This window comes from Chiloscyllium punctatum, chromosome 10 (assembly GCF_047496795.1).
Source record: "Chiloscyllium punctatum isolate Juve2018m chromosome 10, sChiPun1.3, whole genome shotgun sequence".
Classification (NCBI taxonomy): Eukaryota; Metazoa; Chordata; class Chondrichthyes; order Orectolobiformes; family Hemiscylliidae; genus Chiloscyllium; species Chiloscyllium punctatum.
The window spans coordinates 112,559,362-112,576,545 of NC_092748.1; the positions used below are offsets into that span (position 1 = coordinate 112,559,362).

Sequence of the window (17,184 nt, forward strand, 5' to 3'; positions counted from 1 at the left end):
ATAAGATAAATGAGCTTGTGGTGCAAATCAAAAATGGCAGGTATAACATGGTGGGCTTCACAGATGTGGCTGCAGGGTGATCAGGATTGGGAGCTGAATATTCAAAGATATACACCCTATTGAAAAGATAGGCAGGTGGGCAGAGGAGGTCGGGTTGCCTTATTAGTAAGAAATGAAATTAAATTAATAGTAAGAAATGAAGTAGGGTGAGATGGTGTAGAATCTGTGTAGGTAGAATTAAGGATACAGGTTTTTTTTGGTTTAAAAAAAACCATAGCTGGCGTTACCTACACTCTAAACAGTAATCAAGAGTTGGGGCACAAAATGCACCAAGAGCTAGAAGAGTAGGAAAGGCAAAGTTACAGTGATCATGGGGGTTTTCAATATGCAGGTGGACTGGGAAATTCAGGTTGGTAGTGAATTGCAAGAAAAACAATTTGAGTGTCTGAGATGGCTGTTTAGAGCAGCTTGTGGTGGAGCTCACTAGGGAACAGGCAATACTGGATTTAGTGTTGTGCAATGAGGTAGATTTGCTAAGGGAGCTTAAGGTGAAGGAAGCTTTGGAGGCAGTGATCATAATATGATTGAATTTTACTCTGCAATTTGAGAGGGAGTAGATAGAATCAGGGGTAATGGTATTACAGCTAAGTAAAGGCAACTACAGAGGCATGAGGAAGGACCTGGGTAGAATTGACTGGGAGCCTGGTGGGAAAGAGTGGAACAGCAATGGCAGGAGTTTCTTGGAGTAATTCAGGAGACGCAGCAGAGATTCATCTCCAGGAAAAGAAGAATGGAACAGGGAGGGTGAGGCCACCGTGGCTGACCAGGGAAGTCCAAGATAGCATAAAAGCAAAAGAACAAGCATATAATGTGGTGAAGGGCAGTGGCAAATTTACAAAGACCAACAGAGGGCAGCAAACAAAGAAATAAGGAGGGAGAAGATTAAATATAAGGGTAAGCTAGCCAGTAATATAAAGGAAGACTGTAAGAGTTTCTTCAAATGTAAAAAGGGCAAAAGTGGCTGGAAAATGACTCTGGAGAGATAATAGTGGGGAACAAGGAAAAGCCTGAAGAACTGAATAATTACTTTACGTCAGTCTTTGGTGGAAGACAAGAGTAATATCCCAAAAATTTGAGAATGAGGTGGGGGGCAGTGCTGAATATGGTGGCCATCACCAAGGGGAAGGTGCCAGAAAAACTGAATGGCCTAAAGGCGGATGAATCACCTGGACCATTTGGGCTACACCCCAGAGTTCTAAGGGAGATAGCTGAAGAGAGAGTTGTAACATTAGTGGTAATCTTTCAGGAATCGCTAAGGTCAGGTCGGGTCCCAGGGGACTGGAAAATCACTAACGTGACACCCCTATTTAAAAAGGGAGTAAGGCAAAAGACAGAAAATTACAGACCAATTTGCCTAACCTTGGTCGTGCGTCAAATCCTGGAACCTATTGTGAAGGATGAGTGTATGGTAAAATAGGGCAAAGTCAGCATGGTTTCATCAAGGGGCAATCATGCCTGACAAATCTGGTAGAATTCTTTAAGGAAGTAATGAGCATGTTAGACCAAGGAGAGCCAATGTATGTTATCTATCTGGACTTCAAGAAGGTGTTTGACAAGATGCCAGACAGGAGGCTACTGAGTTAGATAAGGGCCCATGGTGCTAGAGGCAAGGTGCTAGCATGGATAGAAGTTTAGCTGTCTGGCAGAGGGGAATAAAAGGGTCTGTCTCAGAATGGCTACCAGTGACAAGTGGTGTTCTGCAAGGCTTAGTGTTGGGGCCAAAGCTTTTCGCTTTGTGCATTAATGATTTAGATGAAGGAACTGAGGGCATTCTGACTAAATTTGCAGATGATACAAGTATAGGTAGAGGGACAGTTAGTATTGAGGAGGTGAGAAGACTGCAGAAGGATTTGGACAGGTTAGGAGAGTGGGCAAAGAAGTGGCAGGTAAGAGTACAACGTGGGAATGTGTAAGGTCATGCACTTTGATAGGAGGAATAAAGGCATGGATTATTCTCTAAATGGAAGAAAATTGAGATGTTTGAAGTGGAAAGAGACTTGGGAATTCTCGTCCAGGATTCTCTCTAGGTAAACTTGCAGATTGAATCAGTTAGGAAGACAAATACAATGATGGAATTTATTTTGAGAGGACTTGAATGTAAAAGCAGGGATCTACTTCTGATGCTCTATAAGGCTTTGCCCAGACCATATTTGCAGTATTGTGTGAAGGTTTGGGCCCCTTTTCTCAGGAAGAATGTACTGGCCCTGGACCATGTTCAGAGGAAGTTCACGAGAATGGTCCCTGAAATGAAAAACTTAATACGTGAGGCACGTTTGACTCTGGGTCTATACTCAATGGAGTTTAGAAAGATGAGGGAGATCTAACTGAAACTTACAGAATACTAAATGGCCTGGACAGAGTAGATGTTGGGAAGATGTTTCCATTGATTGGAGAGACTAGGACCCGAGGGCACAGCCTTTGAGTAAAGGGAAGACATTTTACAATGGAGAAAAGGAGCAACTTCTTCAGCCAGAGTGTGGTTGAATCTGTGGAATTCATTGCCATAGAAGGCTGTGGAGGCCAGGTGATTGAGTGTATTTAAGACTGAAGTGGGTTCTTTATTGTCAAGGTGATCAAGGGTTTTGGGAGAAAGCAGGAGAATGGGGTTGAGAAACTTGACAGCAATGATTTAATGAATCCCTTCTTGAGATTCTTATACATTTGATGCAACTGCAATACGCCAACTTCTTTGAACAGCCACAATTTATTTCAGCAAGTCGAATCTTTTGAAGGATCAAGTAACACTCTCCTTAGCGATGCTTGTGGGGCGTGTCATGTGAGGCTGTCCCAACAAGAGAACAGTTAGGAGAAAGTGAGGACTGCAGATGCTGGACACCAGAGTTGAAAAGTGTGCCGCTGGAAAAGCGCAGCAGGACAGGCAGCATCCGAGGAGCAGGAGAATCGACATTTCGGGCATAAGTCCTTCAGGAATGAGGCTGGTGTGCCAAGCGGGCTGAGATAAAAGGTGTGGGGGGGGGGGATATTTGGGGGAGGGGCACTGGGAATACGATGGGTGGAAGGAGGTGAGGGTGATGAGGGGGTGGGGACGGAGAGGTCGGGAAGAAGATTGCAGGTCAAGAGGGCGGTGCTGAATCCAGGGGTTGGGACTGAGATAATTTACATAGCAGGGCATTTTCATCGCAGTCAGTCATGCATGCAAGACACAACTCACTGGCACTCTTTCTCTCCTCACCACCCCCCCCATAGTCACATACCACCCAAAAACGATGTAAAGCAATGAGGTTATTCATTAAAGCAGTGCAAGTTTCGATTGTCACATCCTGCCTGCAAGACAGAAAAAAAGCATCCCCACCCCCTCCCCCAAATACCAAATTTCTTACATGTCAACATAACAAATTAACCCTTTAACATTTCATGAGGTGAAAATGGGTTAGCTGTGCTGAAAGTAATCTGTGCCAAGACTGGGCCTAATGTGTTGGGGTGGATAAAGGACATGCAAGGTGGTGTTCAGGCCTTCAAGTTCTGAGGAAGGGTCACCAGGTCCAAAATGTTAACTTTGATTTCTGTTCATAGATGCTGTAGGACCTGCTGAGCTTTTCTAGCGATTTCTGTTTTCGTTCCTAAAGTTATTGAACTCTGTATTGAGTCCTGAAGGCTGCAGGGTACCCAAGCAGAGAATGAGATGCTGTTCTTCCAGCCTGCCTTTTATTCCTTCTCTCCCTTCCCACAACACTGATAGGGCCCCATTGATCCTGACTATCCACCCCACCAACATTCATTGCCATTTCTGCCATCTCCAGTGGGATGCCACCACCAGACATTCATTTGTGGGATGTGGGCATTGCTGGCTGGCCAGCATTTATTGCCCATTTCTAGTTGCCTTTGAGAAAGTAGTGGTGAGTTGTCGTCTTGGACTGCTGCAGTCCCATCCGCTATGCGTTGACCCGCAATGCCATTCGTAAGGGAATTGCGGGATATTGACCCAGCAACTGGAGGAACACTGATATATTTCCAAGTCAGGATAGTGAGTGGTTTGGAAGGAAACTTGAGGATAGTGATGATTCTGCTGCTCTTGTCCTTCTAGATGTTTTTTCCATCTCTAATCAGCATTTCAGAGTCTGTTCCCTCTGGGACACTCTGGGTCTTCTACTCCACTGCCTACACCTCCCCACATCACCTTCTCATGCAATTCCAGGAGGTGCAAAACCTGCTAGTTTGCATCATCCCTCCTCACTTTCTAAAGCTCTAGATACCTTCCTTGTGAAGCACCGATTTGCTGCACTTCACTCAGTCTAGACTATTACTTTCACTGCTTTCAATGTGGTCTCCTCAGTATTGAAGAGACAAAACATAGGCTGGGCGACTGCTTCACAGGACATCTGTGTTCTGTGTACAGAAATGATCCTGAACTTTCAGTTGCCTACTGTGGCAATCCTTGGCTAACATTTCTATCTTGAGTCTGTTGCATTGCTCCAGCGAGGCTCAGTGTAAGCTGAAAGAACAGCATTTGTTGCTTACGGACTTTGTAGCTTTCAAGACTCATTATAGAGTTCAACAATTTTGTAACCTGAAAGTCCTCTTTCCACATTCTTTATCCACTCTCACAGTCTAGGCCTTATCCTCACATGGGCTGTTTCCAGACCAGCCAATCTAGTTTTGCCTACTAATGGTCCCCATTATCACCTTTTTCATTTTTCTGAGCATATTGTCATCTATCTTTTTGTCTTCCTAATGGTTGTGCTTTATTTTCTCTTGCTTGTACAGTCTCTCTTGTGCCCTCCCAACTTGCACCCACCCCCTGCCATAGTCCTCATTAATGCCACCTTTTTCCTAGCTAACACCAGTTCTGAAGAAGGGTCACTGCACTTAGTGATGTACAGCACAGAAACAGACTTGTCCATGCCGACCAGATATCCTAACCTGATCTAGTCTCATTTGCCAGCACTTGGCCCGTATCGCTCTTAAACCCTTCCTATTCATGTACCAATCGAGATGCATTTTAAATGTTTAATTGTAACAGCCTCCATCACTTCCTCTAGTAGCTTATTCCATACACTCACCATCCTCTGCATGTAAACGTTGTCCCCTTAGATCCCTTTTAAATCTTTCCCCTCTCACCCTATGTCCTCTAGTCTTGGACCCTCCCACCCCAGGGAAAATACCTTGTCTGTTTACCCTATCATTTTATAAACCTCTATAAGGTCACCCCTCAACCTGTGACGGTCCAGGAGAAACAGCCCCAGCCTATTCAGCCTCTCCTTGTGGCTGAAACCCTCCAACCCTGGCAACATCTTTGTAAATCTTTTCTGAACCCTTTCAAGTTTCACAATATCCTTCCTTGAAGTGTTAATTCTGCTTTCTCTCCACAGATACTATGAGAGCTGCTGAGTTTATCCAGCAATCTGTTTTATGTCAGATTTCCATCATTTGCAGTTTTTCCCCATTCCCATTCGGTTTGACAAACCCATAACAATATATTACCACCTAACCAAAGAACATTTAATTTTACGCACTAATCTCTTGTGTTAGATGTTATCTAAAGCCTTCTGAACATCCAAACATACAACCTCCAGTGGTTCTCCCTTACCTATATTACTTGTTACATCCTCCTCTAAAATACTCCACTAGATTTGTTAAGCAAGATTTACCTTTCATAAACTCTTGCTGGCTTTGTGCAGTCCTGTAAATGGTTTCCAAGTGTTCTGTTATCATACCTTTTATAACAGCATTTTGCCCACAACTGATATTAGGCTAACTGGTGTGTAATTCTGTTTTATCTCTCCCTACCTTTTCAAATAATCTGATCACATCTAGTTACCAATCAATCAATAATAATTGCAGCAGTTCTATAGAACTTTGGAATGTGACTACCAAATCATCTAATATTTCCAGGGCAGCTTCCTTTAGGAACCAAATGGAGAACAGGCTACCCAGGAATTAGGTATTTTGTAATGAGAAAAGAATAATTGGCAAACTATTTGTGGGAGGTCCCTTGGGGCTAAGTGACCATAATATGATAGAATTCATCATCAGGATGGAGGATGTTGTGGTTGATTCTGACAGTAGGATCTGGGTCCTCACACTCCCCCATTCTGCTTTCCTTTCTTGCTGAATTTTAAAATGCTCCCAATCCTCAGACTTGCTTTTTCTGACAGTTTTATGTGTCTCCTCTTTGGATCCAGTGTTGTCCTGAATTTCTTTTTAAAGCCATTGTTGATGCACCCTTTTCCTTTTCTATTTTTGCCCCAGACAAGAATGAATAATTGTGTAATTTATGCACCATTTCTTTAATTATAAACCAGGTCAGCTCTTTAAGTAAGATTCCCCAATCCATCCTTGCTGATTCGTGCTTTATACTCTTTATTTAGATTCAAGACCATCATTTTGGATTTGACTATTTAACTCTCCATTCTGATAAGAATTCTATCATATTATTGCTTGTCCTTAAAGGGGACAGTACAGCAAGCTGTTAATTAATCCTTTCTCGTTGCACAATACACAGTTTAGGTAGCCTATCTTCAGGTTGGTTCATCAATCTATTGATCTTAAAAAAAAACCATCACACATACACCAGAAAATCCTTGTCCTGAAAGATTGTTGATGGTATGGTTTGTTGAATCTATATGTATATTAAAGTCACCCATGATTACATATGTGCCTTACTGCCTGCGTCTGATTTCTTATTTAATGCCTTACCTTATATCTCCAGTGCTATTTGGGACTGATAGATGTCTTTTAACAAGTTTTTACTTGGTGTTTTTATTTTGTAGCTCCATCCATACAGATTCCACATTGTGATTTTCTGAGCCAGTGTCCTTACTCATTATTGCGTTGATTTCTTCCTTTTATGTCTGTCCTTCCTAAATAATGAATACTCACTGAATGTTTAGCTTCCATCCTTGGTCATCCTACAGCCATATTCCAATAATTGCAACTATGTCATAACTGTCCATATTTATTTGCTCTGCTAGCTTCTCTACTTTATTGCTCTGTGCATTAAGACACAGTCTTTAGACTTGACTTTTTTAACCTTGTTAGTCATCTTAGTTTTATTTTGCACTGTGGCCCTTTTTCTTTTTTTTTTTGCCTTCCATTTGAGGTTCTTGCCGCCGCCTTTCTTTCTCACCATGTTCCTCCAGCTCCCAGCTCAGGCTCCTGTATCCTTGCCATTGTAATTTACACCATGTCCGACCACATCACATTATGGCATTGAGGTAGCAAATCAGCCGTGATTATTATTGAATGGCAAAGCAGTTTTGAATGGCCTATTCTTGCTCCTAGTTTCTACATTTGATTGAACTTCATAAGATGCTGAATTTCTGGTTGAGACAAAGATTGGGGAAGTTACGGATAATGAGAAGGGTTGCCAGAGAATACAGGAAGATATAGATAGGCTGGAGACCTAAGTGGAGAAGTGGCAGATGGAATTTAAGCTGGGCAAATGTGAGGTAATATATTTTGGAAGGTCCAATGCAGGAAGCAAGTATATAGTAAATGGCAGATCCCTTGGAAGTGTTACATGCAGAGAGATCTAGGCGTACAGGTCCACTTTTCTAAAAGTGGCAACACAAGTGGATAAGGTGGTCAAGAAAGTGTATGGCATGCTTGCCTTCATCAATCAGGACATGGAATATAAATATTAGCAAAACATGTTACAGGTGTGTAGTTGGGCCACGTTTAGAATATGGTGTACAGTTCTGGTTACTACGCAACCAGAGGATATAGAGGCATTGGGGATGGAACAGAAAATTTTTACTGAGTTGTTGCCTGGTTTGGAGGGTCTCCATAATGAGGAGAGTTTGCACAAACCTGGTTTGTTTTCACTTGACCATTGGAGGCTGAGGGCGACCTGATAAAAGCTTCCAAAATTGAGAGACATGAATAAAATGGATAGTCATAGTCTCTTTCACCCAAGGTAGAGATATAATTTACTGAGGAACACATATAAAATAAAGGCAGGAGAAAGTGTAAAGGAGATGTGAGAGCTAAGTTCTTTTAAACAAAGGATGGTGAGTACCTGGAGCGTGCTGTCAGAGCAGGTGATGAAGGCAGATACAATAGCAACATCTAAGAAGCATCTTAACAGATACATAAGTGGGGAATAGAGGGATACAGTCCATGTAGAGGCAGTAGGCTTTTAGTTTGGAAAAGCGTCATGTGTTTGTGTTGGCTGAAGGGCCCCTGTTCCTGTGCTGTACTGTTATTTATCCTTTGTCTTGCGAGGTGGACTTAGTAAGGATATCTCTTTATGGATCAGTCCAGAACTAGGGGTCACTTAAAATTAGGAATCCCCTAGAGTAAGAGATGAGAAATTTCTTTGAGGTTTGAAACACTTTATAATTCCCCTCATCAGAAAGCAGTAGAAGCCAATTCATTGAATATTTTTGAGGAGGTAAAATATTTAGGCAATGGATTTGAAGTTACTGGTTGGCATATAGGATTTGAAGTGTAAACAGATCAGTCATGATCTTTATGGAGTTCATTCGAGCGACTGAATGGACTACTACAGCTCCTACTTTGTTCATAACCATCACAGCGTTTCCCTTCTATTTGCCCAGTTTAAAAAAAAACTGAGGAAACATAGGTTTTGAAAGAAATTATCGATAGTATATAAAATACTCCACTACCAGGCTATCTTAAACTATGTCTGTTTCTTACCAGGCAGGAGACTGAGGAGGAGGAGGAGGAGGAGGAAGAGGTTGCAGATGGACTGGGTGATACCAGCAGCCAGGAATGTGATGGTAATTTCGATGTCCTTCAGTAATGGATATTTTCTTATCTTTGGGTACCTCCTTCATTCCTGAAAGCCACGTCATTGTACAAGACTTATTCATGTAACTTGACAATGTGAAAAGAGACCCTTTTACCCATTATGTCCACACTAGTCATCAAACACCTATCTGCTATTTCCCACTTTGCAGTATTTGGTCTATAGCCTTTTATTGTCCATGGCACTTTAGGTGATGTCTCAATGCTCGTTAAGTGTTGTGACGGTTCCTGTCTTTAACACCTCTGCAGGGTGTGAGCTACTTGTATCTATTACACGCTAGGTAAAAAATTATTCTTTAAATCTCCTCCTGAACCTCCTGCTCTTACCTTTAAAGGTGTGCTGTCCTAGTTATTGATCCCTTACAAAAAGGAAATGTTTCTTCCTATCTATCTATACCCCCTCAAAATTTTGTCCAACTCAATTGGGTCCCACCTTAGTCTTCTCTGTTCTGAGAGGAACTGCCTAACTGTAATCTTTCTTCATATCTGAATAGCTTCAGCCCAGGCAACGTCCTGGTGAACCTCTTCTGAACCTTCTTTAGTACAGTCACATCCTTTCTATAATGATCAGACCAGAACTGTGTGGCACACCGTATTCCAGCTAAGGTCTAACTAATGTCTTCTACCCCTCCATCACAATCTCCCTGCTGTTGTATTCAGTGCTTCTACTAATAAAGGTAAGTACCCATATACCACCTCAAACAACCTTTATCGGCTTGTCTTGTTGTCTTCAAAGATCTGTTGTAAGCATTAACACCAAAGTTCCTATGATTCTCTGCACTTCCTAGGTTGCTGCCGTTCAACATGTACGCCCTTTTCTGTAGCTATTGGCACATGTTTTAATTTTTATTTAAAGGGCCTCTCTATGCAAAGTGCTGCAAATCTAATGACTGACTAAAGCTTATGAACATTTTTTGTAATTCTGCTTCAAATTCCTGTGTCTTGTTTCAGGTCTAGTTTGATTTTTATTTAAAGCAAATTTTAGTCCCATTTTCAGTCTAGACCTTTGTTCCCAGATTTGATCTTGGTCGTGGGAAAACTCTTCATAATTTGTTTATTGCTGTCTACAATTTCATTTGAAATATTTAAGGATTTTTTTTCCCCAAAAACAACTGAGTTATTTTATTCTACTTGTCATGGCTAAAGAGGCCATAGAAAAGGCTGAGAAATAATAAACTGGGACTCGAACGATCATTGACTTTTTCATATGTTCTGTTTTCTCATGGATTTCAAACTTTATACATTGCCCATAAAAGTGTTATTCTTGGTAATGTATGTTTGTTTCCATTTTACCACTAAGCTGAAGTAGAATAAATAGGTTTAAAGTCAAAATTATTAGGTTTGCATGACATTTCAATGATACTTCCATGGTCTGAATTTAAGGATATAGGGAGTAGGCTCATCTATTGGCTATTTGACCCTTGAAACCTTCTATACGACACAGACAATCTTGTACTTCAATTCCACCTCCTTACACCATAACACATCCCTTGATTTCCAAGATATTTATCAGCCTCAGTCTTGAATAAATTCTACGATTAAGGACCAATTGGTAGAGCCAAGAGTCCCAAAGATTTGCAAGCTTCAGTTTTGAAGAAATTTTTCTTCCTCTTAGTCCTAAATGGCTGACTCCAAGCTCTGGACTGCTAAGGCAGAGAAATATTCCCCATTGGAAGTGTACTTCACAGATTTTTCTCTTTTGTTTTTATAAGAATAATGTATGATTCAGTTGAAAACAATTTTCCTTTTTAAGAAATCTGCCCAAGCTGAGGACTAAGGGCTCATTACTGTTAATTTTGACATTGTTGCATTTTAAGGAGTAAGCAAATACTAGTTGCTGTTTCGTTTTTAGAAGAGTTGGAGTGTTCTACCATCTCTGATTCTTGTTCAACTGAATCAGCACATGGTTTATCTAAGGTGGCCTTTAGTGAACTACCGGAATCTACTGATGCCAGGTAAGTTTGCTGAAATGTTTTATTTAATTTGACTGAAGAACTGAAAGTCCTACTGTGGTTTGCTTTTATTTTCCTAGTATTCTGTAAGGAATTGTACAAAGATTGATAGAATCCCTAGAGTCCAGAAAGAGCATCAACTCTCACCCAGGCACCTACCTTTTCTCCAAAACCTCTCATTTACCCCATGGCAAATCCTTCTAGATACTACAGGCAATTTAGCATGGCCAATCCACCTAGTCTGCACATCTTTGGACTGTGGGAGGAAACCAGAGCACCTGGATGAAACCCTTGATAACACTGTGGATATTTCGCACATTCTCCCAATCAGTCAACTGAGGCAGGAATCGAACCCCAATCCCTGGCACTGAGGCAGTTTATTCTCTCCCTCTCTTCCTTATCTGTACCTTTTTAAGTTATGCTGCTTTGAAATGTATTCGTTTCTCAATGAACATAACTGGGCACTTTGAATCAAGATGCATATTTGTCTAGTTCTTTATCTAATGCTGCAGGTTACAATGTTTCTTTTAATATGAGATGAAGTTGATGTCTATTAGGGTTAGAAACTTCCTGACTTGCATATTGCTAGGTGCTTAGATGTTACTTAGATGTTGATTAGATTGTTGAATGGATATTGGTTGCTATTAAGATAAAAGCCTGCTGATACTTATTGGGAGAATATTTTTAACCTGAATATAGCCCATGCTCATTGCAGAGCCATACCAACTTCTTGGGTTTTCGTGGCCAAATAACTTGTTCACTATTTGATCAAAATTCCTCATTCCCCATTTATTTTTAAAGAAAGGATATTCATCAGATGGGCACATGGGCTGAGGAGTGGCAGATGGAGTTTAATTTAGATAAATACGAGATGCTGTGTTTTAGACAGGCAAATCATGGCAGGGCATATACACTTAATGGTAAGGTCCTGATGAGTGTTGCTGAACAGAAAAACTTTGGCGTGCAGGTTCATAGTTCCTTGAAATTGAAGTTGCAAGTAGATAGGATAGTGAAGAAGGCATTTGGTATGATTGCCTTTATTGGTCAGTGCATTGAATAAAAGAGTTGAGAGGTCATGTTGTGGCTGTGCAGGACATTGGTTAGGCCACTTTTGCAGTATCGCATATAATTCTGATCTCTGTCCTAATGGGAAAGATGTTGTGAAACTTGGAAGGGCTCTGAAAAGATTTAAGAGGACATTACCAGGGTTGAAGGGTTTGATCAAAAGGGGGAGGCTGTAAAGGCTGGGGCTGTCAGAGGCGGAGGGGTGACCTTGTAGAGGTTAATAAAATTGAGGAACATGGATAGAGTAAATAACGAAGGTCTTTTCCCTGGGATGGGGGAGTCCAAAACTAGAGGGCATAGATTTAAGGTGAGGGGGGAAAGATTTAAAAGGGACCTAAAAGGGCGCACGTTTCACGCAAAGGGTGGTGCATGTATGGAATGAGCTGCCAGAGTAAGTGGTGGAGGCTGGTACAATTACAACATTTAAAAGGCATTTGAATGGGTATATGAATAGGAAGGATTTGGAGGGAAATGGGCCAAGTGCTGGCAAATGGGACTAGATTTCTTTGGGCTATCTAGTTGGCATGGATGAATTGGACTGAAGGTTCTGTTTCCGTGTTGTAATCTCTGACTCTGTGTTCTTCTACTGTGTTGTACAAAGTCCAACGATTGTGAAAACGTATGTTGCTACCATTTTATCTGTGGTAGCTTCCAGCAACCCCTATCTCAAATAAGTAATTTCTGTGTTTTTCATATTGATGTTTTGAACAATCTTTATGCTATTTTCTGCTGACATCAAGATTATTTCTTGCAATGGTATTTAGTGTACAGTGAATTTAATGTTGTAAATTGCTAATGCACTTACATATTCTGTGATTCCCTTTTTCCCCTAAGGAATGTTTTTGATTCTTGCTACCCACAAGTAACTGAATGTAAAATTCAAGTTGCTAAACCAGCATTGGTAAAAAGCTTATTTCATGATATGCCTCTGACGATTTACTTTGGAACTTCGAACGAGAAAAGTAAGGAAGAAAACCTAGATTTATTTGTACTTATTGTTTCAGTAAAGGATTTTGTATTCATTCATATGGTGCTGCATTGTTTCAAGAAAAAATAAAATTTGAATTTCTTTTCCTTTGTTTGGGTCTCTTAATTTTGGTTTACTTTTAAGCTTCTGCACCCAATACATCTTGTCAGTCTTCTAATTTCTTTCTGTATGGCTGTCCCTTCCTTGTTTAAATCTCATGTCGAGACCTAGATATTTGGACGCAAATGATCTCTTCCCAGGTGTGAATTCATTTGCAAGCTTGATATTAAGTTGCCTTTTTGTTCACTCTGGCTATTCTTCAATAAGTCATACTGCTGGTCTGCCTTTTTGGATTAGTGCAGTCTGTGTTGTAGAGGTCTTCCCATAGTCCCTATTCTCTGGGATCCAATAGGAGGTTTAGCACTGGAGTCATTGTTGTGGTTCTGTTCGCCGAGCTGGGAATTTGTGTTGCAGACGTTTCGTCCCCTGTCTAGGTGACATCCTCAGTGCTTGGGTACCGGAGGAAAGATCACAGAAGTGCTTCACAGGAGGCTCCCAAGCACTGAGGATGTCACCTGGACAGGGGACGAAACGTCTGCAACACAAATTCCCAGCTCGGCGAACAGAACCACAACAATGAGCACCCGAGCTACAAATCTCACAAACTTTGAACTGGAGTCACCATTCGGCAAACCAGGTAGAACAGCGTATTTCATCCACTGAAAAGAAGATAGTATACAGGACTGAATGCAATTTAACAACTTTACGGTCACTTTTATATGTTTTTAAATTTTCTGGATTCTTTTAAAATGAAATTTGTCCTGGATTTCTGATCCAACCATGTAACTATTATGCAACCATCTTTGAAACGTTCATGGCCTGGGAAGGAAGTGTGAAGGCTAGTACTTGTTAACCTATCCAGTTTCTGAAAACAGACACACAACTTAAGGAAGTTCTATTAATGTGTAAAAGAAGGGAAAGCACATTTGATAACACTGAAAGGAAAATGATGCGAGGAGAGAGGGAGATTTGTATCCTGGTTTGAGGAACAGTGAAAAGAATTTATGGAGGGGGTCAACGCATTGGGATACGTGAGTGGCCAGGGAGGTAAGGGAAGGAACATAACACAGGAGAAAGCTTTGAAGGAAGGAAGGAATGAAATTTGTTTCATTGTGTTTTGTGGAAATGTTTTCAGTTTTTTTTGTGAAATTGTGAAAAATCCTCATTGTGGGGTCCTTGCCTTAATTTCCCTAATCGTATTTGCTCAATGCCAATTTGCACATGGCTGAGGTAGTAATCCAGAGGTTTTTACTTTTGATGTTTGTTTTTCAATTTTTAGTATCTAGCCTCTTGTACTCCCCTGCAGAATTTCTTTCCTAATTCTACCTATGTTGTTTGAAAAAGCATGAAAAGCAACCACTGAATTCTCCCAACTTGCAGTCATTACATCTCCAACACAGTTCAGATATTCCAAATCCTGGCACTGGAGACACGACACAGCCATCTGGACTTACTGTCTTGGTTGCAGAGAACAATGTCAGTTCTCTCTCTTCCCCCTCTTTCTCCTTTCCCCCCCCCCACCCCCCCCCCCACCCCACCGCAAAGTGTCCTGCAATCACTGCATTGCTATTTGTTCCTTGCTCTTGTATGGCTTCCTGTGTTATCTGTACTACTGGACGTTGGCTTACCCATCCTGTAGCCCTCATTCTCATTCAAACAAGTTGTGAGATCCCCAGATTTCTTGGACAGTTGCAAAGGCCAGTACTCCTGTGCTGCTGCTCTCTGTATTCCCTTACCTGCTTCATTTGCGGTCTTGCACTCATGTTTCTGACCACTGATTAAAGCAGAGGACTTTCTCCAAAAGCACGTGGTCACCTCTGGACTACTGTGTCCAGGAAACATCCCTTCCCATCATTCATAGAACATTACAGCGCAGTACATGCCCTTCGGCCCTCGATGTTGCGCCGCCCTGTCATACTAATCTGAAGTTCATCCCACCTACACTATTCCATGTATGTCCATATGCCTGTCCAATGACAACTTAAATGCACTTAAAGTTGGCGAATCTACTACTGTTGCAGGCAAAGCATTCCATGCCCTTACTACTCTTTGAGTAAAGAAACTACCTCTGACATCTGTCTTATTCCTATGTCCCCTTACTTTAAAGTTGTGTCCCCTCGTGTTTGCTGTCCCCATACTTGGGAAAAGGCTCTCCCTGTCCACCCTATCTAACCCTCTGATTATCTTGAATGTCTCTATAAAGTCACCTCTCAGCCTTCTTCTCTCTAATGAGAACAGCCTCAAGGCCCTCAGCTTTTCCTCGTAAGACATTCCTTCCATACCAGGCAACATCCTAGTAAATCTCCTCTGCACCCTTTCCAAAGCTTCCACATCCTTCTTATAATGCAGCGACCAGAACTGTACACAATACTCCAAGTGTGGCCATACCAGAGCTTTATACAGCTGCAGCATAACCTCCTGGTTCAAGAACTCAATCCCTCTATTAATAAAGACCAAAACACTGTATGCCTTCTTAACAACCCTGTCAATCTGGGTGGCAACATTCAGGGATCTGTGTACATGGATACAGAGATGTCTCTGCTCATCTGCACTCCCAAGAATCTTACCATTAGCCCAGTACTTTGCATTCAGGTTACTCCGGCCAAAGTGTATCACCTCACACTTTGTCCACATTAAACTCCATTTGCCACCTCTCAGCCCAGCTCTGCATCCTATCTATGTCTCTCTGCAACCTACTACATCCTTCGTCACTATCCACAACTCCACTGACCTTAGTGTCGTCTGCAAATTTACTAACCCACCCTTCTAAGCCCTGATCCAGGTCATTTATAAAAATGATGAACAGCAGTGGACCCAACACCAACCTTTGCGGTGCGCCGCTAGTAACTGGACACCAAGGTGAACATGTTCCATCAACTACAACCCTCTATTTTCTTTCAGCAAGCCAATTACTGATCCTGTAGGTCAGGCAGCATCCAAGGAGCAGGAGAATTGACGTTTCGGGCATGAGCCCTTCTTCAGGAAAGGGCTTTCCTGAAGAAGGGCTCATGCCCGAACCGTCGATTCTCCTGCTCCTTGGCTGCTGCCTGATCTGCTGTGCTTTTCCAGCAACACATTTTCAGCTCTGATCTCCAGCATTTGTAGTCCTCACTTTCTCCCCAATTACTGATCCAAACTGCTATGTCTCCCACAATCCCATTCCTCTGCATTTTGTATAATAGCCTACTGTGGGGAACCTTATTGAACACCTTGCTGAAATCCATATACACCACATCAACCTGTTTACTCTCATCTACCTGTTTGGTCACTTTGTCAAAAAACTCAATAAGATTTGTTAGGCACCACCTCCCCTTCACAAAACCGTGCTGACTGTCCCTGATCAGATTATTCTTTTCTAGATGATTATAAATTCTCTCCCTCATAAACTTTTTCAACACTTTACCAACAACTGAGGTGAGACTCACTGGTCTGTAATTACTAGGGTTGTCTCTACTACCCTTTTTGAACAAGGGAACCACATTTGCTATCCTCCAGTCCTCACGCACTATTCCTGTAGACAATGATGATTTGAAGATCAATGCCAAAGGCTCGGCAATCTCTTCCCTTGCTTCCCAGAGGATCCTAGGATAGATCCCATCTGGCCCAGGGGACTTGTCTATTTTCAACACCTCTTCCTTGTGAACCTCAATCTCTTCTAGTCTAGGTGCAACTATCTCTGTATCTTCCTCGCCAACATTTTCATTTTCTAGAGGGAACAGTGTCGAAAAATATTTATTTAGTGCTTCCCCTATCTTCTCTGACTCCACACACAACTTCCCACTACGATCCTTGATTAGCCCTAATTCAACTCTCGTCGTTCTTTTATTCCTGACATACCTGTGGAAAGCCTTAGGGTTAACCCTGATCCTATCCACCAACAAATTCTCATGTCTCCTCCTGGCTCTTCTGAGCTCTCTTTTTAGGTCTTTCCTGATTTCCTTGTAATCCTCAAGCGCCCTAACTGAGTTTTCACATTTTGTCCTAATTAAGCCGCCTCCACCTTCTTGACCAGGGGGTTTCACTTCCTTAGTAAACCACGACTCGCGCATTCTATATCTTCCTCCCTGCCTGACAGATACATACTTATCTCGGAGACACAGGAGCTTTTCCATGAATAAGCTCCACATTTTTAATGTGCTCATCCCCTGCAGTTTCCTTCCCCATTCTACGCTTCCTAAATCTTTCCTAATTGCATTGTAAATTCCCTTCCCCCAGCTGTAACTCTTGCTCGGTGGAGTACACCTATCCCTTCCCATCACTAAAGTAAACTTGACAGAATTGTGATCGCTGTCTCCAAAGTGCTCACCTACTTCCAACACACCTGGCCAGGCTCGTTAACCCGTACTAAAT

The 17,184-nt window shown here is 41.8% G+C and overlaps 1 protein-coding gene across 1 annotated transcript in view; it reads left to right on the forward strand.

Annotated features, from left to right (window-relative positions):
- The window catches only part of ttll4 (tubulin tyrosine ligase-like family, member 4), a 106,584-nt gene that overhangs the window by 36,502 nt on the left and 52,898 nt on the right, over window positions 1-17,184 (forward strand). Inside the window, exons 3-5 of the mRNA XM_072579948.1 lie at window positions 8,683-8,762; window positions 10,643-10,745; window positions 12,642-12,769. Coding sequence (XP_072436049.1) covers window positions 8,683-8,762; window positions 10,643-10,745; window positions 12,642-12,769 — 311 coding nt within the window. The remainder of the gene's footprint in view (window positions 1-8,682; window positions 8,763-10,642; window positions 10,746-12,641; window positions 12,770-17,184) is intronic.